Consider the following 26,140-nt stretch of genomic DNA (forward strand, 5'->3'; position numbering starts at 1 on the left):
GCCTACCTGTATACATTTGAGGTTTCTTGGCTTTTCAAACTTTTATAACAGACTTTTTGGTCAATCTCTTTTAATTGGTATAGAAAATTATCACACTTTTAAAAAAATGTTGCTTTCCAACTACATTTTCAATCACTCCATAAAGCAATGTTATTATTTTTAAATGTAACAGTTAAAGAGTTAAGAGTTTTGATTATAATAATAAAAGCTATTATTAACTAATCTTAAAGAAAGAAAAAAATGTAAAAAATGCAAGGAAAAAGAGAAGAAAGAAGAATATAATAAAAATATGTCATCTCTTCTTCCTATATCCCATCCTTTATCTAGAGGAAGATCCATAAAATATAATCTTTGCAGTCCTGGTCTTAATAGAAAATCTATAAAGAGTTGCCAGGAGTAGCAGTGTATTTTCTTTTAACCTTGATCAAATAAACTAATTTTATATTCTTTCTTTTTACTTCTTCTAACTATCTTTATCTTGAGTTCATTCAAATATTTTTGTATTTTCATTTCTTCTTTATCCCATTGTACAGAGTTTTTCAGGTCTTTAACAAGCCTGTTGGTAAATTCAATAAGAAAAAAACTATTCAGGTCACTTTCTTGGTTTATTATTTGTATTACCATTTTGTTCTTTAAAATATCAGCCACTTTCTTTTAGCATAGCATAGCATAGCGGCTTATATACTGCCCCATACCACTTTATAGCATTCTCTAGTCCAGGGCTTTTCAACCGGTGGTACGCGTACCACTTGTGGTACTTTGCCACATGGCAGGTGGTACATGATTGCTAGCCAAGTGTAGCAGGGGAGGGGAATGAGCCAAAGCGAGCCAAGCCTGAGGGAGAGGCAGCTGCAGCTGCAGGACTGTCTGGGCTTGGCAGAAGCCCCGGGAGCCGGCAGGGCTCCAGCTGATTGGCGCTTCCGGAAGCAGCTTGGAGCTGGAGGTGAACTGAAGAAAAAAAAAGGGGGGGGAGAGGAGAGGCTATAAAAGAAGGTGGTTTGGGTGGGGGAAGGGGAAAAAAGACATCAGGAAAGGTTTAATCCCTTTAAACAAATGTAATTAGTTTTACCCCCTTTAATTGAGTCTGTGGCTTTTAGAAAGTTTTCTTTGAAGGTAAACAGGCTTAATTTAAAGCTAAAGCTTTTCGCAATTGCCGGAGCCTTTCAGTCAAGGATTGCAACATTGTGACGTGACGCGCCTGAAAAAAACCCCGGAGTTTGTGTTTCTTAATTTTCTTGCTTTGCTCTTGATTCCTGAGTCTTTAAGGGTACAGGGAAGAGATTGGAAAAGCTCAGAAGGGCCAACCAGCTAGCTCAGGAGTCTACAAACTTAGCAACTTTAAGACCTGTGGACTTCAAGTCCCAGAATTCCTCAACCAGCCACGAGGGCTGGAGAATTCTGGGAATTGAAGTCCACAAGTCATAAAAGTGCCAAGTTTGAATTCATCTACATTTTTCAGTGCAAAGGGAAAGTGATTCAGCAAAGGAACAGCCACAGAAGAAATTAAAACTGGTACTTTTTTTCTTTTTTTCTACAGTTTGTAATATTTTATTAGATTATAGAATAAAATACAAAAGCAAATAGTAGGATACAGTAGGGAGGAAAAAGGGGGGGAAATGAGGGGGAGAAGGGAAAAAGAACATACTTCCTCTGTTGCAGTAGAAGGAAGCATTAACATTGAACCTCAACTTTTTACTTTTCCATAATATTATAAACTGGCAATTTCTATAACAACAAATGAATCTAATCAGTAAAACTCAGTAAAACCCTTTTTTTTGACACCTTGCTAAGCACTGGTGGTACTCAAATATTGTCATGTCCTAAAAGTGGTACAAACTGTGAAAAGGTTGAAAAGCCCTGCTCTAGTCTAGGCAGTTTGCAATGTAAGCATTATTTGCATTTTTATTTTGTATATCCATTGAGACAATCTTTTCCAAGTTGTTCTTTAGGCTTTTCAGTACCATCTCTATCTTGTCAGATAAAATTTGTTTCACATCTGTCATTTCTTTAATAACATCTTTTGGACATACAGTAGTCTGTCCAAGGAGGCAGACATCATGACTGACACTGTTGATACTGTGACTCTATTCTTTAAAAGTCTCCTTTAGTAGTTTCAGTGTTACAAATTGTGCATCATTTTGTAAGTCCCAGTTAATTAACATGAAAGGTAGGTCTGTGCTTTTTCTTTCTGCCTAAAACAGTGATGGCGAACCTTTTAGAGACAGAGTGCCCAAAACCGCCCGTCCCCAGCCTGCCCCCGCTCTGCCCGCCTACCCCCGTCCTGCTCCACCCTCACCCTGCCCGCTCTCAGGGCCATCCACGGCACGCTGCAGATTGCCCAGGTAGCGCCATGGTGGCCACGTCCTCCGCCCGTGCCCCACAGCATCATCTGCTGCCCAGCTGCCATGTGTTTGGCTGCACTGCTCTGCCTGGGCCGCACCCGGGGGTTACTCTCCGAGGGGGCTGATGATGATGAGGGGGCTGCGGGGGGAGGCGGGGTTGGGGCAACGGCATGTGTGCCCACAGAGAGGGCTCCGAGTGCCGCCTCTGGCACTCGTGCCATAGGTTCGCCACCATTGGCCTAAAATCTTTAGTCCCTTCTGGTGTCCATAAAATCATAAAATTACTTATTTTTGTTATAGTTTGCAAAAACCGAAACAGAATCTGTTTGTTCTTTATAATTAATTCCAAAATCTTACTGTAAAATGTTTCATATTTCAAACTTACCTTTTTAACTTTCTAAGATTAGTGCAATTCAGGAGATATAAATTAGTGCTGGGGGCTTATGCCATATACAGGCCACAGATTGCCTAATCCTGCCTTATAAGATCCATAGTAATTATTATTTATCACCATGTCGCAAAAAATCTATTAACTAGTGGTCTGAAGTCCTTTCTTCTATTTTCTCTTTCCAGTTCTCCAAACCTTTTAAAGCATTACATTCAGAGTAATCCTTTATTAAAAAGCAAGCAAATAATTAAGACACTTTGATAAGAACTTGATATTAACATTTATCCAGAATATGCTGTATGTCCGGAACGTACAGAATTTTATATTTTAATGAAACGAAGTAATTCAATTTAACAGTATTTAGAAAACAACTACATACAGTATATCAACCAAATTCTCCAGGATTACAGTTAGTGACCAGAGGTTCTATCCATTCCTGGAAAAAGAAGAGGATGTCTCTTCGTGAAGAGGATGGGGACTTCTGCCCATGTACTGCAATTTCAGGGTGTTGTGTATATTAGCTCAGTGCTCTTAGGAGAAGATAGGAGATTTGCCAGGCAATTTTGAAGGGTGAGGTTATTCATTGTATAATCGGCCACACACTGAAGCTAGTTATGCAAGGCATCTTGGAACAGCATTTAAGATAGGCAACTGAGGACTGATTTCTCCTTCATTAACTGGTGTAGCATGTGATGATATTTAAAGAAATATATGGTGAATTATGTTATCGTATTTAGAGAAAATGTAATTTGAATTATGCATTAATTTAAAAGACTCCTATAAGTACGCTACTTTGCTGCCATTATCTTACTCCATACACCTCATGAAAGTACAGGTATTCCTCACTTACTAACAGCGATTAGTGTATTAGTAATTTTCATTTAAAATTTCAATTACACTGATAGAAAACTTCTACAAACTAAAAAGATAAAAGGAAAGTGATTAGAAAAGGAAATACATAAATCCAGTGTCCTTTTAAAGCAGTGGTTCTCAACCTATGGGTTGGGGCCCCATTTGGGGTTGAACAACCATTTCATGGGGGTCGCCAAACAATGCAATCCGCCATTTTTTCCCCCCTTTTCCTTAGCTGTGCTATTCCCTTTTATTCTATTGGCTTTTGAAAGCCAATAGAATAGACTCTCTTGAATAGAGTCTAATTCTATTGGCTTTCAAAAGTCAATAGGAATTGTCCAGGCTATCTCTGCCCTGCTGAGCCCACCAAAAGTCCCATTCTGCAAACGGTGCTGCACCAGTTGAGTAGTCCTCGACTTATGACCGGTTGGGGGGTCGTGGCATTAAAAAGGTTGAGAACCACTGTTTTAAAGTCACTGACTATGGTTTGAACAGAATGGCTATTTCCTCATCTGTCAGAGTTCTAAACCCACTGGAGATCACTGTCTTGTGGTCTCCTCTTGAAGAGCAACTGTCTGGGGTGCTTGTGGACATTCCAAAGTTCTTTCCTTGTCCAGAGAGGAAATCCAAAAAGCCGGTCTACTCACTGGCTTTTCATTCCTCTGTGGTTGTTGGCTCTGCTTTTAATGGAACTGTTTCCAGTTCATTATTTCTTTTGAAGGAGGCCACTTACTGACTGCAGTTGGAATTGGCAACTCCATTGCTAAGCAACACAGTTTTAAAGTGAAATGTCACGTGAATGCACCAACTTACAGTGTCATTTACAGATATGTTTGTTAACTCATCCTTCAAATCATTCATGGTCGCTAAGCACCATGTCACATGATTGTGACTTGTGACTTCCTGCTGGTTTCCCCACTGACTTCACTTGTAGGAAGCTGGCTGCGAAGATGAAAAATATTGATCACATGACTGTGGGAAGCTACGACCATCATAAATGGGAGAGGGAGATAGGTAGTCTAAAAACATGATTAGATAGATAGATAGATAGATAGATAGATAGATAGATAATAGATAGATAGATAAAAGTGTGCCGGTTGCCAAATCACAATAATGTGATTGCAGGGATACTGTCTGGCTGATTGCCTTTTTCAGCACTGTTACAACTTTGAACAGTTGCTGAATGGATGATTGGTAAGCAAGAACTATCTGTGTACCTATATACTTGTCAATTTATTCCTAAATCTGGAATAGCAAGTAATGATGAGTTTTGGAGTTTTGGAATTTGGAGAGGGTGGGAAAGTTTCTTGTTGAAATATTCTGACTTGGTGCAAGAAGGGGAGAAAGGAAGGGCTTTTGCTGGAAAGGAAAGTTGACTATGGTGAAGAAAGTGATGTAAATCATTCTTCTCTATTCTGATAGACCCCAGAAGACTAAAGGGAATGAAAGAAGTTCCTACCAAACTGGAATGCATAAATTGGTGAAAGCTAATCTTGAACTTCCCTCCTTTTCCTCTCCATTCATCTGCTTAAAAAAAAAAAAACCCATTGTACTAAGTCTCCATTTTTTCTTCTCCTTTTTTTTTAGAATTATTCATGTGGTTGTGATACAAAACAGCAGCCATGAAGATAAGGCTCCGTGCAACAGCTGTAGCAGTCGTATGTGCAGCTCTCCTGCTTTGTTCAATTGAGGCTCAAGGTAAATAACGCTGTCCTTTATTCCATGAAAGTGATGGTGCAGAATTAAACAAGGCAACAGTTGCTCTCTGAGGGTGACTGTTGTTTCATATCCTCTTCTCTCTCTTTGTTCTCTTTCTTTCTGTAGTTTGTTTATTTCTCTAGAGCGACTCCAGCAGAGTCGCTCTCCTCTTTTCCCTGTTTTGTTGTCTTTCTGGTGTGCTGTCCACACTAGATCTCCGTTGTGATCTTGGCCCGCCACTGCTGTTCCTTTTCTCTCTATCTTTCTTTTGAAGAGTGATTAGGGAGAAGGAAGATTCCTGTGCCAACTTGAAACTTCTCCTTAGTAGCAGGAGAAGCCCCGAAGCACTTGTCCACACCCTCTCAATGCTTAATTGCTCTGCTTTGTACTGCAAATATATACAAGATATGTGTGTCTGCTTTTTTTAAAAAAAATATTTTGAAGCGTTTATAAAATAAAGCACTCCAACAAAATCTGGCTGCCTGTGTGTTTTGTTTGGAATGAAAGGGGGAGGAAAGTCCTCTTCTTGGTGAGTCAGTTCATTTGGGACAGAGCAAGGAATGAGCAATTCTGGCTCCTGTTTTTGAAGCAAGACCAGGGTCCCTTGGGACATCCAAAAACTTTCCTGCCTGGGCTCCCACACAGACTGAGTCCCATTCAGCACATTGGATTAACCGTTTGAAAACACTGTACAATAGATTTGTGAAGGTTTTCCCACCTTCTCTTTTAATCACATAAATTAAATATACTTTCTCATCTACTTCAAATATCATGCTTCCTTGCTATCGCTTTACTACTTAAACATATGCCCTGCAAAAGCATTCCTAGTTGGAGAAGAAGTGGCCAAACAAGGACATTTAGCTATTTCAGCTATCCTCCAACCATCTCATTCCTCCTTGAGAATGTTGGATTGCCAAATTTGTCATTGCACTGCACTGACCTTTTTGTACATGAAAAAAGATAATCCTGTGATTTGGACAGAGTTCTTGATTTGTGTTGTGTAAGTATTCTTATATATTGGAGAAATAATGCTCCTAATTTATAAGCTCTTCACCTTCAGGCAGGAGCACAAAATGAACATGTCTTTACCTCCCACAGAGTGAAAATGGTAGTTCTGTAAAAGAAACCCAGGCCGTAATTCCTATCCACATATCCTCTTAAATGATGGACAAACTTGTAGTTGATTTTAACTTGTGACCACATTTCTCAAATTGCTGCCTGCAGAAACTGACAGGACTTGTACTTTTCTTTATATGCCGAGAGGCTTGATCTCATCAATCATTTCCATTTTTTTTTTTGCTAGCTTCTGTTTTTATTACATGTTCCAGAAAAACCAAAAACCATAATCAGTCCTGGAATTCAAAAAACAGTATAGACGCTGGTAGAGATTTAAATGAAAATCTCTGAAAAACTGCAGAGCAATTTCTTTGCTTGTAACTTTTTTTTAAAGGAGACATTTAAAATTGGATAGATGAGAAAAATGTGCCTTGCAAATGTCATTTCTTTTTCTAATATTTTTTTTAAAATTCCTAAATCCATCAAGTACCATTTCTAAAACATTTTAAAAGAGTCACCCATGTAACATGAAATAATGTTACGTCCCATTTTGGGATTCTGCGAAGGAGTTTGGGGAACCTCTCAAACCTACCTAACACCACACAAAGAGAGAGAAAAAATAATACCTTTTCCTAAGTTTTTGATTTAACTTCCAGAATACTAATTCCATTTTCATTTTGGTAATACTTTCTCGCTGCTGTTATTGAAATCTACCTTCTTATGAAGGACAGAAGTGTTATGTAGCTATTTCAATCAGTTTTTTTAGGGTGGGCATTTAAGGCATGTGATGTGGACAGCACACTTAGAAAGGTGAAGGATTAATGGCAAAAGCCCAGCTGATGGCACCTGGCAAAGTCAGCCCAGAGGCCTCAGGAACCACATATAAGTAATCCTCAACTTACAACCATTGGTTTAATGATAATTTGAAGTTACAACAGCACTGAAAAAACAGCACTGATTTATGGCTGTTTTTCATTGAACCATCCCCATGATCATGTGATCAAAATTTGGACACTTAGCAACTGGTGAAATTCACTTAACAATTGTCTTGCCTAGCAATGGAAATTTTGGGCTCGATTGTGGTCATATGTTGAAGACAATCTGTATTAAGATGCCTTCCCTGCTGCCAGGGGCATTGAATGAGAAGAAGGGGAATCCTCCCACCATCCATAGAGACCCTTCTTTGAGCATGTTGCTTTGCTCCAGTTCCCTGCTTAGGGACTGGTTGTTCTTTAATTTAGATAATAGCCATGCTCAGTAATAACTTCCAAGGCTATCTTTAAGAATGGAGCTGGTGCTCACCTAGGTGGAGGTTGAACTGAAAGGGTCACTGGCTTAGAATCAGTAAAAAGTGAAGGCTTTCATTACTATGTGCTGGTTGTGCTTTGAAGAATGCTATTAAGAACTATAAACATAATACAGGGCTGTAAATATTTTCAAAAACCTGTGGACTAATTGGGATGGGCTTCGAAATGATATTTTTCTCAGGATTTCATGCAACAGGGTGACTCTGATTATTTTCTTCAGTGACTTCCTCAGTTACATTTTCAAGGGCTTAGTGGTTAACCTATACAACTCAGTGAGAACAATTAGTAAGCACTATTTATTAATTTCATAGGAAGTCACAAAAGTTGAGTTCAACTTAGAGGAGACTTCATTTTAATTACTACTCTGTTTTCTTTAGTTACACAGCCCCAAACTGTATTCATTGTTTCTCAGTCATACTGAAGTTCTGATGCTAGTTCTGTAACACCCCCCCCCCCAGGGTGAGTTATATCACTTTAGGCTGAAAAAATGGATTTATTACTTACTGAAAGTAATAAAGATAATGGAGAGACCAAAGATCAGTTGTTCTAAGGTATTACTTCATTGTGATAATAATCAAACAGAGAAAAGGAATAAGATGATAGCTACAGACTTTGCCACCATAGTGATGTATGGCTGGATCCTGTTTGGAGAGTAGAGAAAGTTTGAAGATTACAGGGAATCAGTTTTATTCCCCTAATGCAGACATGTCAAACCTGCGATGTCACGTGACGTCACGCAACGTATCAAGACAGTTTTGCTATGCCGGCAATGGGGTGGGTGCGGCTTCCGCGTGACGTGTCCAGCCCGTGGGCTGGCAGTTTGACACCCCTGCCCTGATGCAAGGCTTCCCAACCTTGTCAACTTTAAGGCATGTGAATCTCAACTTCCAGAATTCCCCAGCCAGCATGGAGAATGGCTTGGGAATTCTGGGAATTGAAGTCTGTGCCAAGTTGCCAAGTTTGGGAAACCCTGTCCTAGTAATTCAGAATCCCGATTTGGTTGACAATTGAGCTAAAGAAAATGTTAGGAATAAGCTTGACCCTTCACTCAACATGCCCACATGCAGTCAAACCTATAGAGCATGTACTCAGCACTAGTAACTATTTTTTTTTTAAAAAAACTGGTTTTTTGAAGAATTTAGTGAAGGTTTTCTTAATTTTACAAATTAAAGTTTACGACACTATAATTATCTTTCTTTGTATGTTTTAAAGTGGATGTTTTCATTTTACATTTTTTACATATTAAATTATGTTCTAAATTGTTCTCTCTTGAATTACTGCTGCTCCATGCTCATTTCTCATATTTCATTTGTAAAATACTCAGTTATAATATATCATAATCTTGGTGCCACTGCCGTATCTCTTTTTTTGTCTGCCTTCATCCCAAATACTGGAAAGAAATATCTGGTAACTTTCCAAAAGAGCAAGATTACAAACTACACATCTTTCTTTATTGGCTGTTTGCTCTCTTATAATATAATACACTACTTATAACCTCTGATTTCCAGATTTCTAATTTGATTGTACTTTTTGTCAGTTCTGACTGCAGGCAGCGGTGGGATTCAGCCAGTTCGCACCACTTTCGCACCACTGTTGCCCAGGCCCAGAATGGACTTCCTGAAGCGGCATCCACACAGAGAACTGGTTGTTCACATATTTGAATCCCACCACTGACTGCAGGACTTTAGTTCTTGGTATAGTAAGATGATTTTGATTCTTTTCTTTGAATTGTTGTCTGGAAGGAGCACTGTTTTTAGGCAGAAACAATTACAAGAAATCCACATCTAAGCATGCGTCTTTGTTTTGTGTCTCATTGATTTTCATACTGCCTGAAACTCTTTTATGAATAGTAGTCAGGATTTTTTCCCCTCTATTTTTTATTTTTTTAAACAAAAGTCTTTAAATAAAAGACAGTTTTCGGGGTTGCCCCAAGTCATGACATTTGGGGCTGCTTTTTCTTCACTTAATATGCTCTTCCATTACAATAGCTCAAACTTCAAATATACTGAGAAATGAGCCAGAGATCAGCAATGGATATAAATATATCCTGTCAGTGTGACACATTCCATTTTTAATTTCAGTGAGAGGTACTTAAAGCAATAAACATATAATTGGAAATGTACTAGAATGTTACAATCCCATAGATAATAAAATACTAAAAAAATCAGAATTAACATAAGTACATAAGACAATAAGCACAGTCCACTGAACTTTTTTGTTATGGGAGTAAAACTTGAATCTACTGTCCTGTTGTGTTATTTTTGAACCTCACTGATTACTTTGTGCAGACCACTTAATCAGCAATTGTTAACTATTGTTGAATTAAATGTTAAATCTATTAACATCTTAATCAACTGCATTTATTTATCAAAATAATCTAAAAAATGGAATCTATTTTCTTTTTAGTTCTGATAAAACAATTGCCTGAACAAGTTATGTAGTAACTATTAGTTCTTTAATTTTGGTTGAAGTAGTAATAGTTAGAAATAATTGCATACACACACACAAACATGTATACATATATATGTATGTATGTATGCAGGATATCCCATGTGATAAAATTATCATGAAATTTAGCTTTCATTGTTGAGATAGACCCATACGAATTACTTGAATTTTTTGTGTTACTGGAAACAATATAATCAAAATGGAGGCTTACTGCACTCCCTTTTATTGAGCAGGTCTTGTTTTCTTACGTGATTCTGAAAACAGCTTTCTTTAATCACCATGTTATTGTGATACCTGAGACAGCCTAAGATCCAAAGAATTAGTTTATGCATAACCAAGGACTTGTGCATGCTAAGTGGGATTTGTACAACTTTTTTCTTACATATAAAAAAGTATCCATGCCCTGTCAGAGAAATTTGCTTTATAAACATCTAGTTTAAAAAGCATTTTGTGCAGTGGATAAGCAAATTTGCTTTGGAAGGAAAATCCCCCAAAGTCTTCTTGGATAAACAAATAAGATGCATGATTCTTTGGATCCCGGATTTAAATTCTAAAGCTGCCCTGTTACAGGAAAACAGAATAGGCACTTAATTCAATGGGAGTGAAGTTAGAAAAAGACTAGGCCAAGCAAAAAATGTGTGCTTAGCTTAGAAGTAAGTCGCCCTTGATTCAGTGTTTGAACTTCCATTTTGTCTGAACTTGGCACAGGCAGAATTTGATTATTGTGGAAGTGGGTGCTGTAACATCTAGGAATCTGAAATACATCTCTTATGAACTTCTATGGAAAAGTTGCGCCGTTTCATCTATAGCAGATAACCAGATAATCTCGTACGAGTGACATTCATGATGAAAAACTAAGTGCCACATTTGAGTTTTTTTGTAAATCAGATTACAGATTTTTTTTTAAATGTTGAAGACTTTTCCCCACAGTTGGCCTTTTCAGTTTATCTCGAATCCGGTCATTGGATCACCTCAAGATAGGCTGCTGCTGTCCTTCAGCAGTTACAGCCTAAGGCCTCTGCTGCTTCAGGTCAAATTTCCTTCAAGGTTGGTGGTGCTATTTTTTTTCCCATGTACTCATTTTTTTAAAAAGAAAAAGCATGCTCAGGTCATTTGTCTCTGCCTTTGCATTAAATTTGTCCTGAGCCATTGGTTTGGAAAGAATATTTTATAATGGTATTCTTTAAAATGTTAATGTTATGATTAACATGTGTTGCATGAGTTAGACTACCTAATTGCTTTTTTTTTGTGGTGGCATTAGTATGAGTGCCTTAAATTGAATGAAGAATCAGTTGTGCATGCAAATTAATATTCTAATCTCACTGCCTGTGTATGGACAATAGGAGAAAAATAACATTTGTTCTTGTAGTACTGTTACTTGTGGTAGCATCAATGCCAAGCCATGTAATCCTATTTCATTGGAAATGGCAATCCATTAAGAAGCAGATGGTATTTTAAAAATCTTGAAATGGCCAACTCACAAACTGCATTAAACTTTTATTTAGTTTTTAAAGAGTTAAATCACTTGGAAAGCACAATGCCCTTACAATCAACAGAGCTATATTAATATGATTGTTACTGTAGCAGTATTTAACATTTATTGACTGATTTTTAAATAGTCCACTGTTAAATAGTTTTTTAAAGAAAACATTTTTAATTATGTAGAAGTGGACATCTTTCAAGAAAATCCTGATAATATGCCTATCTATATACCTACGTAGCGTATAATCAATATTAATTGGTGTTTGCCAATCAGTCTGAAGTGTCAAGAAAAGTATGGCTGAATCTCATATGCCTTTATTAAACCTTATGTACAGTAGTTAAAATGTATCTATTTGTAGTACGTATACCATGCACTGACAGTGAATCAGTAGAGGACTGCATGACTTTGCATGACTGATTTAACATGAGAATATCATTATAAAATATTATTATGTAATGTCTTTAGCAATGATCCTTGTACATGGAGGCTTTTGCCCACTATGGAAGCTACAGTAAATTAAAGTAATAAAATTGACTTTCATGTATCTATATATAGATAGATGGATATCATATATCATATATCTCTATCTATCTATCTACCTATAGATAGATAGAAACACAAATGCATGTTACTGCTAGATAGCATATGTAAACTCTTTCTATACTACATTCAATTCATTTTCTTGCTGGTTCCCACAGATTGATATATAATCATTTGTTTGGATCACTGATGCTTTTTTCCTTGTTTTCCTCTCTACATCCTGTAAATAAATGTCTATACATATATCTTGATGTTGTCTTTCCATAATTAACAATTGTTGTGTGAAATACCATACTGGCATTTTGTTTTAAAATGCCATTTCTTAGTATGGGAACACCTGCTACACACAGAGCATAAAAATGCTAAGGATGGTTTACACCTCAGGATTGGTATAGCAGAGTGGTGTAAACAGTCAGAAAACTTGATTTTGTGTACAATATTTATACAACTGTGACAGAAAATATTGAATACTTTCTTAGTAATATTTCCCATTTTATGTATTAGCAGCATATACAAGATAAGCTACTTAGGTGGCTTTTTGGAAATGAGTTAATTTAGGTATGATGTAAATTGAGACCCAAAGACCCGCTTAAATCTTACCACATTTCCCACAATGCATATATCTCTGCATACAACATATTCAGTGAAATACAACCATGCAGAGATGAATTTCAAAGAGTAATATATTCTTTGATGATCTGCTGAAAGGGATTTTATGTTCTTGTCAGATCTCATGGTGTTACAAGCAGGTTGTGATTTGGCATGCTTTTATGAATTGCATCCAGCATGTTAAGAACGTTCTTTTAATTGTTTTGTGAAAATGTTTGCACATGTGATTATTATCTGTGAACTCATTGTACATGTATTGAAATATGTTTTCTATTGTGCTTGATTCTGCTAGCCATTCTTGAATGACTTGGCAACTCAAGAAACAAATGTTCTGTTGCTGTCCTCTGTGATGCATATTTTCTTTGATATGTTTTGTCATGTTCATCAGCTTGCAATCTTCCTTTTGCCAACAGCATATCTGTATATGTGTTGGAAACAAATTTATGCAAAGACACATCTTAGCAAGCTTTGCTTAACATATTTTAAAATTATTATGGAATTAATTTCTTCAACATTTAAACATAGTTTGCTTGATATAAATCTTTTGCAGTTAATCCACCTTCAGACTTGAAATTTAAAATTATAGATGAAAATACTGTTCAAATGTCATGGGCAAGACCATCTGATGCAATAGAAGGTTACAGGATAACTGTGAAATCTGCAGCTGGTAAGATTTAATGTTCTTTTTTTAGAAAAAATCTTGAACTCTGAATTAGTGTACTTTTGTTAAATTGTCTCTTTCTTTCTAGTTGATTGCGAGCATACAAAATGTCTAAATACAGCATGAAAAATTTAAAAGGACCATATTTAATTTGTCAAAAATTGTATTGAAAATTACATTACAATTTTATTCAGGTCTAGGCAGCAGAAAGATGCCCTGAATTTAGTGATTTTTATGCTTTAGTAAGCATGAATGGAATTGTAGTCGTAATTGATTAGAAAAATGCCAATAGACTCAGAAGTGACTTCAGCAAGTTGAAATTTCAGAAACATGAAAAAACTTTCTTTGACAGATAGGCAACTAAGATAATCATCTTAGCTAATCATACTTTGGATTTTTGATACTAATTAAAATTAATTTAGTAAAGTACTTTAAAGGGTATGAATGACATATACGATATAGCACTTAAGTAACTGCCAATGGCTGGACAGATTTCCATATTGTGCATAAGTGACATTTAGAAAGTAAAATAACGTCTGCCCCTTATGTATTTGTATGTGACATTTTCATGCAAGTATGAAAGGAGCGGTATTTCTATCACAATACTTGGTTTATCATGTGTATCTGCAATAAGTATCTGCAGATATTTATTACATTTTTATATTGCCTTATCTTTGATTGCTAAGGCAACTTCAATGGGGACCTTTCCTCACTGTATCCGAATGACAAAATACAATGGATTTTGTGGTCAAGTAGGGACTTGAACCCAAATCATCCCAGTTTAAGAGCAACACTATAGCTATTATACTACAATGTCTGTACCACACAGTACTGTATGGATAAACCCCTTGCAATGGGTTATAATAACCTGGGATGCATTTTGAAGAACAGTTTCCTAACTCTTTTGTTAATCTCGTCTATCCTCTACTATTTCCTTTTCTGGACAGTTTAGATGATCTTATTTTTCTTGTATGTTAACAAGTCCCTTGTTTCTTTTCACATCTGCCTAAGTCAGGGGTAGGCAATCTTGGCTTTTTTATGACTCGTGGACTTCAACTCCCAGAATTCCTGAGCCAGCCATGCTGAGGGGAAAGGGAGAGGTTTCTAAGCTGAGCCACACTGGCTCAGAAATTCTGGGAGTTGAAGTCCACGAGTCATAAAAGTGCCAAGGTTGCCTACCCCTGGCCTAAGTGATTAATAACAATATATTTAGGGGATGGAATGCTGGTTTTATACATCACTATGGTCTAATTTTGTTTGTTTGACTTTGGCTAAATATATTGTGTGAAATCCATTCATTGTATTTTGTAAACCATACTTTATAACTGTATTCTGTGAACCCAGCTAATTTGGTTTATTCAGTATGGATCACATAGTTAGGCAGATCTGTGTGAACCAGATCATACTGTGTATAGTGGCAATTGAATTTGATGTCTAAATATGTTTGATCTATATCATTGTATGAACATTATTTTTACTGATATTTTTGTTTTGTTTTACTGTTCATGTTCTTAAAGCCATTAATTTTTTTTAAAAGATATTTCAAGACCTTAAAGACTTCCTAGTTCCCCCTTGGAATTTGGCTTCCTTGCCTTAAGATATATATACTGCTCAAAAAAATAAAGGGAACACAAACGTATATGTTTGTGTTCCCTTTATTTTTTTGAGCAGTATATAATCAGAGAAATAGGATAAGAACTTTATTTGAATGACTGCTTGCTAACATTAGAATAATTCATCCTTTTTATGCATGATAATGCTCAAAGCTTACGCACAGTGAATGTATTATTGGTAGCTCTTTCAGGAAATCAAATGTTTGTGAGCTTTTAACATTTGTTTCTTGATGTATAATTTTTTGAATAAATGGTTATTATGCAATTTAGAAGTTATGATTATGAAAATGTTCTTTATGTATAATTGCAGATGGTTCAAGTAGAGAATTTACCTTAACGGATACAGCTACCCAAACTTTGTTAACAGACCTCATACCAGATAGTGAATATATTGTAACAATAAATTCATATGATGCTGTAGAAGAAAGTGTACCTGTCACTGGACAACTTACAAGTAAGTTTGTAAAATTGATCAAGATGTTGCTTGGAATATATTTTCAATACTGCTACAAAGATATATTTACTATATTTTAATTTGTCATTTGTCAAATTTATATGGCGCTCAACTTGAGATGTGAGGCGGTACTGAGTGACTAACATATGTAGTATATGTAGACATTTGACTTCTACCTTTTAAGGTTGGACTGAATTTGTTTTAATTAGCAAATGAATATGCTGAATGTAGATTTCAAAAAATCCATGTGATAACTGTGAGAAGGATCTCAGTGTCCTAGTGGACAATCACTTAATTATGAGCCAGCAGTGTGCTGCAGCTGCCAAAAAAGCCAACACAGTGCTAGGCTGCATTAACAAAGGGATAGAATCAAGATTACATGAAGTGTTAATACCACTTTACAATGCCTTGGTAAGGCCATACTTGGAATACTGCATCCAGTTTTGGTCACCACGATGTAAAAAAGATGTTGAGACTCTAGAAAGAGTACAGAGAAGAGCAACAAAGATGATCAGGGGACTGGAGGCTAAAACATACAAAGAAAGGTTACTGGAATTGGATATGTCTAGTTTAATGAAGAGAAGGACTAGGGGTGACATGATAGCAGTGTTCCAATATTTCAGATTGCCATAGAGAAGTGGGAGTCAAACTATTCTCCAAAGCACATGAAGGCAAGACAAGAATCAATGGATGGAAACTAATAAAAGAGAAAAAGCAACCTAGAACTATGGAGAAATTTCCTGACAGTTTGAACAATTAATTAGTGGAACAACCTGCCTCCAGAAGTTGTGAATGCTCCAACACTGGAAGTTTTTAAGAAGAGACTGGACAACCGTTTGTCTGAAATGATATAGGGTTTCTTGCCTGAGCAGGGGGTTGGACTAGAAGACCTCAAAGGTCTTCCAACTCTATTATTGTTATTGTTATTTGTAGTAGTAGCAATAACAATAATGCTTAAGCTTACATAACACCTCATAGCACTTTACAGCACTCTCTGGGCAGTTTACAGTGTAGAAGCGTTATTTGCATCTTGCCCCCAACAATCTGGGTCCTCATTTTGCTGACCTGGGAAGAATGGAAGGCTGAGTCAACTTTGAGCCGGTCAGGATTGAACTCCAGGCTATGGGCAGAGTTTGCCTGCAATATGGTATTCTAACCACTTGCTGCTAGAGCTTTGTAGTAGTAGCACCATTTGTATATAATTTGCAGCTTCATTCAACATTCTGTTCTCCCATTACAGTTTCAGAGATCCATAAAAAGTAAAGCAACCCTTTGATTCTGAGAAGATTTTTATTTATTTTTTATTAAGCTGTATGTTCTGTTCTAGTTCAAACAGGTGGCTTTGTAACAACAGGAGTAAAGAAGGTTGAAGAAATCAATTTGCAAAGTAAGTAATTTTTGTAACGTTGCTGCTTCTGATATATGGCATCCATTTCTAAACCAGCATAACCAAACTGCCTAGAGATACACAAATGTGTTTTTACTCTTCACAATGCATTTTTACTGGCTGGGGAAAAAGCATATTTTTTAAAAGCCTAGGACCTTTAGGTATGCTTTCATTCAATTCCTATAATCCTCATTGTTTTGACTGAGAAATCCAGAAGTCCCAACAAATATGAAAGCATCACATTGGAAAAGATCGAAACAGAAGATCCCTTTCCGTCTTAGTCATATTCTATAGTGTATAAGATTTATGTGCATCATTATTTGATTCATGCTTGTTCTTGATGGCCAAGGAGATGAACTTTTTTTTAATAAAAACTTTTGTTCCCATGCTTTGGGCATTTCCCCCTTCTCCTTTATTTTATCCTTTGATCTAACTATCCCCAGACTGACTTTTGTTTGGCTCAGGAGTCATGGCAACCATTTCAGATTTGATTCAGAGGAACCCTTTTGTCAATAAACAGAGTGGAAACTGATTCCGATTTCAATGAATCATCAAATGTACTTTCTTTACCTTACTCATGTAATAAGAGATGAATATGACAACTATCCTGGGCATGGAGTGGGTGGTTTGTCTAAAGCCCGTGAGATGCTGTTATCTTATTGTTAAATGGATTTGTTTTCTGCTTCCATTTTAAGATTGTACATTAATATATTTTGATATTTGATACTGTATTTTTATGTGATGTTAGCTGTTCAAAGTCATTAGTTACACTGATATTCAGTCCTTTGCACCTACTGAAAGTTCCAGGACCACCTTAAAGCAGCACAGTAGGTGGTCCAGGATTGGCTGCAAAAGGCAAGGGAAATTAATTTCCCTTTCTGTGAGAGTAAACTTCCCCTGGATTATTAAAATTTCTCCATAAGTTCAAAGTTGGAATGTATGTATATTGCTGTCTCACTATTTTCTGTCCACAGCCAGTTTGGTGTAATAGTTAAGACACCAGGAGAAACTGGCAGACTTTGTATTCTAGTATCGCCTTACCCACAAAGTCACCTGAGTGACCTTGGGTCAGTCACCCTTTATCAGCCATAAGAAGCAGGCAGTGGCAAACCATTTCCAAAATCTTGCCAAGAAAACTGCAGGGATTAGTTCAAACAGTTGCCCAGGAGTCCACCATGACTTGAAGGGATGCATGGATACATGCATAAATATCTTCTAGCTATCTGATTCATGCTCATGGACCCCAAATAACAGAATAGAATAGAAATAGAAATAGAAATAGAAATAGAATAGAATAGAATAGAATTCTTTATTGGCCAAGTGTGATAGGACACAGAAGGAATTTGTCTTCGGTGCATAAGCTCTCAGTGTACCTCCAAGCAACAGGTGGTTAATCAACATAAAAATACATTTATCAGATAAATCAAACATTTAGAATATGTGAGGGTTAATTAATAATTTTGTTTCATTATGTTTCAGAGTGTTCCATTAGTGCTGTTACAGATCTAGTTTTTCTTGTGGATGGTTCTTGGAGTGTAGGCAGAAATAACTTTAAGTATATATTGGACTTCATCGTTACTCTTGTATCAGCATTTGATATTGGAGAAGATAAGACAAGAGTTGGAATAGTCCAGTACAGTACTGATACAAGGACTGAATTCAATTTGAATCAGTATTTCAGAAAAAAAGATCTGGTTGAGGCAATAAGAAGAATACCATATAAAGGAGGCAATACCATGACAGGTATGAATTTCCCTCTGATCATGTAGAAAGCCTGAATGATAATGAGATATCTGCCATTTTTCTTTCTTTTTTGGGGGGTGGTGGGTGGTGTTCTCTTTTATGGCTTTATAATTTGAATTTGATCTTAGCATTAATGATTTTGATTAAAAAATTACAATTTGTTTTGTAATTTTAGGGGAAGCTATTGATTATCTGATTAGAAATGCATTTACGGAGTCTGCTGGAGCAAGAAATGGCTTTCCCAAAGTGGCAATTATCATTACGGATGGAAAATCTCAGGATGAAGTAGAAATTCCTGCAAGAGAACTTCGTAGCTCTGGAGTTGAAGTCTTTTCTTTGGGTATGTTCAATTTTATATTGTTGTTGTTGATGATTGCAATTTATTCACAGAGAGAAATTTAAAGCTATGTATTTTGCTTGTTATAAAAATGCACTTCCCTAGCTGATTAGATTTAAGGAAAACTTGGAAGTAGAATGCCAGCTATATCATAAATTGTTATAAGGTTACTTTATAGAGATTAAAATAATCCCCAAATCACTTTTATTTTATACAATTTCAGTAATATCAAGAAAAGTAGGATGCTTTAAAACATTGCTTTGCTGAATAAATAGTTTAAACCTGATTGCCTAAGATCCCCCCAAAATGTATTTTTCTATGATTGTGCTCTTCTTTTGATACACTATGTAGATTTAGTATAATGATGGTACAATACACTCCTGTTGCTGCGTGACTATGGATGTCCATGTATAATAAAGAGAATAACAATCTGTGTGCTGAGAAAGTAAAAAGAGATTATTTCATCTAGTATAAATAATTATATAGTAAAATTGGGGAAATAAGAGTAGTGGACATTCTATCTCAGCACTAATGGGTAGTTTGAAGGGTTGATATAGAAGACTTTTATTATATCAAGAGTAATGTAGCCGCCCAGAGTCGTTTGGATACGAGATGGGCAGCAAATAAATTTTACAAATAAATAAATGTAGGAAAAAGGCAGAAGTGGGAAATTAAGCCAGGTTTCCTATCTCGGAATTCCCACCACCATTAGCTATGGAAAGTCTCAAATACAAGAATGGTTACGTGCAACAAGATTGGACAGACTTGTTTAGTATTGTTATCTCTACCATTTTCTAGGAATAAAAGCAGCAGATGCCAAAGAGCTGAAGTTAATGGCATCCCAGCCCTCACTGACACATGTTTTTAATGTAGCCAACTTTGATGGCATTGCGGATATTCAGAATGAAATTGTCTCACAGGTGTGCTCAGGAGTTGATGAACAGTTGGGTGACTTGGTTAGCGGAGAAGAAGGTAAACATTTTTTTTGAATTATCACAGTAATTAACTTCATCCGTGGGTAAATATACAGCTGTAATAATGGGAAAGCAAAAGTATCAGTTTCATTTCCTGACTAATATTTCTGGCTAACAAGGCAATGAGGATTTGGTCTGCCCTAAAGCATTTTTGAAAGAGTAGTAAGGTAGAGCTTGAGGCTCCAAGGCTGCCCGAAGTTCCTAAAATATATAATGGCAGCTCTCAGAGTCACTTCAATATTTTTTACCTATTGTAGAGAAAAATAATTAAACACAGTAGGAATAATCATACCTCTTAATTAGCTTTAATTTTAAATTAACCCAAATTAATTTTTCCCTGAGCAGTTTTGAAGCTAATTTATCATGCTCAGTGATTGGTTGGTTTCTTCAGTTGACCTCTGACCATAGTGCCATTAAAGAAACCATCAATGAATCCAATCATATTGGACATTTTTTGTTCTGTGTCTAGTCTTTTTAGGGAAAGTAATTGAGAAGGTTGCAGTTACAGAGAATCCTGGAGGGTATAGATTTTCTGGACCTCTTTTAGTCAGGTTTCAAGTCTAGGTATGGGACCAAGATTGATCATGGTACTTGTGGATTACTTCTGTCAGAAATGGGATTGGAATAAGGTATCTATCGTAACTGCACTTGATCTCTCATTAGCTTCTGGTACCTTGAATTCAATACCTTTATGTTTGGGCAAGTCAGCAAAAAAAGTCTGGGTGAATATCAGTCCTCTGAAAATATTCAAGTGGAATATTGAGATTTATCTAAGTTTTTTGTTTCTTTCTGGGACTTTTATATTCAGTTTCCAACCTTATATTCATTTAGAAAGCTCTGTGGCAGCGATTAAACTTCATTATCTGGAATCAGCTAAGGAGGGTTCCTTTTAATTATGCAAACAAAGAAGCCAGTGAAAGCCTATTATTTTTATATAACAGTCCCATACATCTCTGCTCAGAATAGTCCCATTGTATTTAATTGAACTCTTATGACGATGTGTTAAGTAGTCAAGATTATTTTCTTGGGAATAAGTTCCACTGAACTCAGCACCCCTAACGTCTGAGTAAATATAGAGAGATTGATCTCTTTTTCACCATCTATGATGTTCCAATGTCATTCCACAATAAATATACATAATCCAGTCCACATTTATTAGTAAACTTGATTCAGCTCATAGATAAGTTCTATAATCAGGTTGACTAGAAAAATGATATCAATTAATGTAGGATTTATCCATGGGCTATTTTGGGGGTAGATATATTTAGCATTATCTCTTTGCTCAAGGACATATTTATGGCATTTTTGTTCATTTTACAGCTATAGAACCTCCTTCAAATCTGGCAGCCTCACAAATCTCATCAAGATCTATCAAAATCACTTGGGATCCATCTCCTAGTGACATAACTGGTTATAAGGTGGACATTATTCCAATGATAGCTGGTGCCAAACAATTCTCAGTGAATGTAGGACCACAAACTACTGCTTTTAATATAAAAGAACTTTCAGCAGATACAGAATACCAAATTAATGTTTATGCCATGAAAGGGCTGGCTTCCAGTGAACCAGTGTCTATAATGGAAAAAACACAGCCAGTAAAAGTTCGAATCGGTGAGTCATTGTCGTTGAAATGATCTATTATATGTCAATAGCTAAGTTATACAAAACTAAAATACTACAGAGAAAAATAGTACATTAAAAAAATCTTGTTACATAAGCTGACAAAAACTTTTGAGATCAAGCATTCTGAACTGAAGCGTTATCAGAAATAAATCAAATCCTCTGCACCATGGATGGACTATTCCATTCTTGGACAAAATAACATATTCAATCTTTGTGGCCTATTGAGGCCTACACCCAAACTGTTACGATAGCAATTTTAAAAAGTATCAAAAAGGACCAGAGCAAAAAGGATTGAAGGTAAATTATATTTTAATAAATTAAAATATATGTTACAATTAATTTATGGAGTTGATTCTACAAAATGCGGTGATGGTACTAGATTCAATTAAAAAAAGAATATACACAGCTGGATAAAGAGTCAATCAAGGCCCAAACTATGTTTGAAGTAAAAAATAATTGTTGTCAGGGAATTTAGGGCTCTCTCACATCCCTCCATTTAAGGTGCAAATATACTCCCATAACTGTTTTTTTGTTTTTGTTTTATACCACGTCCTCGTGATGTTGCTTTTGTCTCACCCAAAATCACAAGCTGGGGCAGCTTGAAGCTATCTTTAACTGCTCTGATTTTAAAGAGTTTTTTTTCCTCGTTTGATGCACACTTCAATGACAATGTGGTTACAGCGGTTGGGATCTTCCTAGAACCTATTAACCATTTTTGGCTGCTGTGGGCACACCTAGTTTCCTCTGGTCACTGAGAACTGCTCTTGATAGTTGTGGCTGTAAAGAAAGACCTGTATGCTTGTCAGGTCTTAAACAGACTCCTTATATACACAAATAGAGGACTCTTTTGAAAGTATTTTAATGTGGTTGATTGGTTGTTACCTCTGCCCGTTATTTTCCTCTGGCTATGAAACATCTCTTACTCCAGTCTTGTTTAGACCGGAAAAAAATAGATATAAGCAGAATGTGGTACAAACCCTGGTAGACAGAAAGGTGGGGAGATGCTCAGTGAGTAACAGAATATCAACACTGGACTCTCCAAAGTCATAGAAGTCAGCAATGGGCATATGGGCAACTCTTTATACTGGCCCTGTCTTTTCCTCTAAGGAAGGCTTTCCAACATAAGGAAAAGCTCTCTTCTCGACCTAACAAAACGCAGAAAGATACTTCTGCAAAGCAAACCCTAACAACATAATTGTAACTTCTTAGCTTAAAACCAACTTACTGAAATTTCAACTAGGAAACAAATAAGCATATTTTTTTGTAAGAATTAATTTAAGACCTACTGAAAAAGTTAAGTTAATGCCTGTTCAGTTTTACGTTACAAGAATCCAACTAAACAGAGATTTACTTTTGAATGGAAATACTTAGATCTGTTCTGCCTGGTACCAGCTCACATTCTCTGGAAGGTGCCAAGAGTCTTTTGATTGCAGTGGGATAGAAAAGTGTAAGATAAATAAATAAAAATAAACATGACTTCCTTTTGGTTGTTTACAGCAAGATCAAGGAACTTAATCGAGATGCTGAGTTTAAATTTTTTGCCACTCTTCTGCAGCCTGTTCTGAATCAGGCTTCTCATATATTGTAAAAATGTGATCTCATTATAACAGTGCATTACTTTTTGGCAATGCAAGGAACACATGCTCACAAATGCAATTACTTAATTATGGAGGGTCCAATCTGAAATGGAAATGTAATAGCCAAACAATTAAAAATTCTCCTGCCTGTTGTTATTAAATCCCAGTCTTGATCAGCTAAAAAGATCTACAAGCAGATGCATCTTTGAAACGTCAGTACAAACTCTTAACTGCCAACTGTTCAATCTGTTGCTACACACACGGTAAGTGTGTGTAGTGAACAAGATTTGAAGGAGAATAGCTGATTTGGGATTGTGTGGGGTACCTGTTGGCAATACCTTAAAGAAGGTATCTTTTTCTTCCCAATTCCAGGAAAACATGCCTTAAATTTAAAGCAGTTCAGACAGATGTTATGTGCAAACCCACCTATGTTTCAAATTGCCTTTTGTGCTTTGAATCTAGACTGTGTAGTCATACAAAGAATAGGAAAGGGTCATAGGTTGTGCCTAGCAATTGAGCTATGCTGGTTCTTTTGTGAATTTCTTTCATACAACCTGTGTTATTTTCTCTTTGGTTTTTTTCCTTCATTGATTTAATTTTGCACTGTTGGAAACAGGATGCTAGAATATATAGATGCAGGTTGTCCTCGACTTAACAACCATTCATTTAGTGACTGTACGAAGCTACAATGGCACTGGAAAAAGTGGCTTATGACTATCACAGTATACCCATCATCGTGTGATCAAAATCCAAGTGCTTGGCAAATGGCATGTATTTATGACATTGCAGCATCTCAGGGTCATGTGGCTGCCATTTTACCTTCCCAGCTATAACAAGCAAAATCAGTGGGGGAAGTTCCGTGTGATTCACTTAACAGCTGCAGTGATTTCACTTAACAACTGTGGCAAAAAGTGTTGAAAAATCGGGTATGACTCTTTCAACAACTAGCATGATTAGCAACAGAAATTTTGGTCCCAATTGTGGCATAAGTTGAGGACTACCTGTGCTTCAGATAATTGAAGAGTTCTTACTTTCTAACTAACAGCAACAATTATATACCGCTACTTTCCAGAAAAATCAAAGTGGTTAACATGTCAAATACATGTATTTACAGTAGCTCTGTAATATTAATGGAATACAAGTCAATGGCATATGAAGAGCTAGAAAAAACAATGTTGTTCGTTAAAAGCCAGGTGAAAGAAGCAATTGTTGCTATGTATCAATACTAAATACCCATATTTCTTTTTACAGAATGTGCACAAGGAATAGATGTAAAAGCGGATATTGTGCTATTGGTTGATGGCTCCTACAGTATTGGTATTGCCAATTTTGCTAAAGTAAAAGCATTTTTAGAAGTGTTAGTTAAAAGCTTTGAGATTTCACCTGAAAAAGTCCAAATAAGCCTTGTGCAGTACAGCAGGGATCCATATACGGAATTTCCTTTGAACAGATACAACAAAATTGAAGATGTAATTCGAGCTATTAATACCTTCCCGTACAGAGGTGGATCTACAAACACAGGCAAAGCTATGACCTACGTAAGAGAAAAAGTCCTCATCCCAAGCAGGGGTGCAAGACCGAACGTTGCAAGAGTCATGATTCTTATTACTGATGGAAAATCATCCGATGCTTTTAAAGACCCAGCCATAAAACTGAGGAACGCAAATGTAGAAATATTTGCAGTCGGTGTTAAGGATGCTGTGCGGTCTGAGTTGGAAGCAATTGCTACACCCCCTGCAGACACCCATGTCTACACTGTGGAAGATTTTGATGCTTTTCAAAGAATATCATTTGAACTTACACAGTCCCTCTGTTTGCAAATTGAACAGGAACTTGAAGAGATTAAAAAAAAAGGTAGGTCACTCTTCCCATGTAGACATGCGTGATGAAAATACTTTCTGAAGTATTTATCTGAAGTATTTATCTTCAGATAATAGCAGTATGATTTACTACTACTCTAAGGGAAATGACCGCTTAAAGCACAGTTTATGGACTGTTGTGAACATGATTTGATCATATGTATTGGATACTTTCCACATCCCTATATAGCTCACCAATGTTTTGTTTAAAGTTTAAGGCACTTTCTGGCAATGACTTCTGATCGTGTTCCTTTGATGATAATAATAATAACAATAGTAGTAGTAGTAGTAGTAGTAGTAGTAGTAGTAGTAGTAGTAAAGTTGGAAGGGACCTTGGAGGTCATCTAGTCCAACCCCCTGCTCAAGCATGAGACCCTATACCAGGGGTAGGCAACCTTGGCTCTTTTATGATTCGTGGACTTCAACTCCCAAAATTCCTGAGTCAGCATGGCTGGCTCAGGAATTCTGGGAGTTGAAGTCCACGAGTCATAAAAGAGCCAAGGTTGCCTACCCCTGCCCTATACCATTTCAGACAAATGGTTGTCCAGTCTCTTCTTTAAAAACTTCCAGTGTTGGAGCATTCACTGCTCCTGGAGGCAGGTTCTAAACCTTCTAAAATAACACATGACTTGTTTTAGGTTTGTTTCTTTTTCTAGCAATGGATGAAGGTCATTGCCAGATAAAAGCCATATGGAGCTATGGTGAAAATTACTATGTGCAATCATATATGTTCCCAACCAATACAGGGAGGAGTTACATAATATGGACGTGAAAAGCAGGACTTGTGTTTGAAGGATAGAAGCTTTCATGGGAAGGGTTAAATCATGGGACACCACTAGATTATGGATAGCCATGATGATTGACAGTGGATGTTCTCTGTTATCATTGAATGACCGGGAAACGAGGGAGTAAATGTTATGTTCTAAACCATTTTTTGATACAAATAATTAACCCACTCCATAAATAAAAATGGGGAAAACATTCTATTTCAGCCAGTAATGTTTTTGAAATATTGAGTGGTATCATTTAAAAGAGTCAGAAATTCAGCATGGGAAGGAAAGGGGGGGGGAAATTAATAGAGCAACCTACATTGAACAACTGGTAGTTACGGCTGGTCCCTGAAGTCCAATCTGCTGCAGTGTTTCTATGGTCAAGTGATCAAAATTTGGGCGCTTGGCAGCCTTGCCTG

The 26,140-nt window shown here is 36.5% G+C and overlaps 1 protein-coding gene across 8 annotated transcripts in view; it reads left to right on the forward strand.

Annotated features, from left to right (window-relative positions):
* The window catches only part of COL12A1 (collagen type XII alpha 1 chain), a 135,524-nt gene that overhangs the window by 9,454 nt on the left and 99,930 nt on the right, over positions 1–26,140 (forward strand). For 5 of the 8 annotated variants that reach the window (XM_039346632.1, XM_039346633.1, XM_039346630.1 and 2 more), the window contains exons 2-10: positions 5,170–5,280; positions 13,274–13,390; positions 15,308–15,451; positions 16,779–16,838; positions 18,318–18,581; positions 18,757–18,921; positions 19,717–19,890; positions 21,213–21,503; positions 24,344–24,946. In XM_039346632.1, coding sequence (XP_039202566.1) covers positions 5,205–5,280; positions 13,274–13,390; positions 15,308–15,451; positions 16,779–16,838; positions 18,318–18,581; positions 18,757–18,921; positions 19,717–19,890; positions 21,213–21,503; positions 24,344–24,946 — 1,894 coding nt within the window. In that variant the 5' untranslated portion in view covers positions 5,170–5,204. The remainder of the gene's footprint in view (positions 1–5,169; positions 5,281–13,273; positions 13,391–15,307; positions 15,452–16,778; positions 16,839–18,317; positions 18,582–18,756; positions 18,922–19,716; positions 19,891–21,212; positions 21,504–24,343; positions 24,947–26,140) is intronic. The other 3 variants (XM_039346637.1, XM_039346635.1, XM_039346636.1) reach the window with 1 other exon arrangement.

This window comes from Crotalus tigris, unplaced genomic scaffold (assembly GCF_016545835.1).
Source record: "Crotalus tigris isolate CLP2741 ecotype Arizona unplaced genomic scaffold, ASM1654583v1 scf7180000018016.4438896, whole genome shotgun sequence".
NCBI classification, from domain to species: domain Eukaryota; kingdom Metazoa; phylum Chordata; class Lepidosauria; order Squamata; family Viperidae; genus Crotalus; species Crotalus tigris.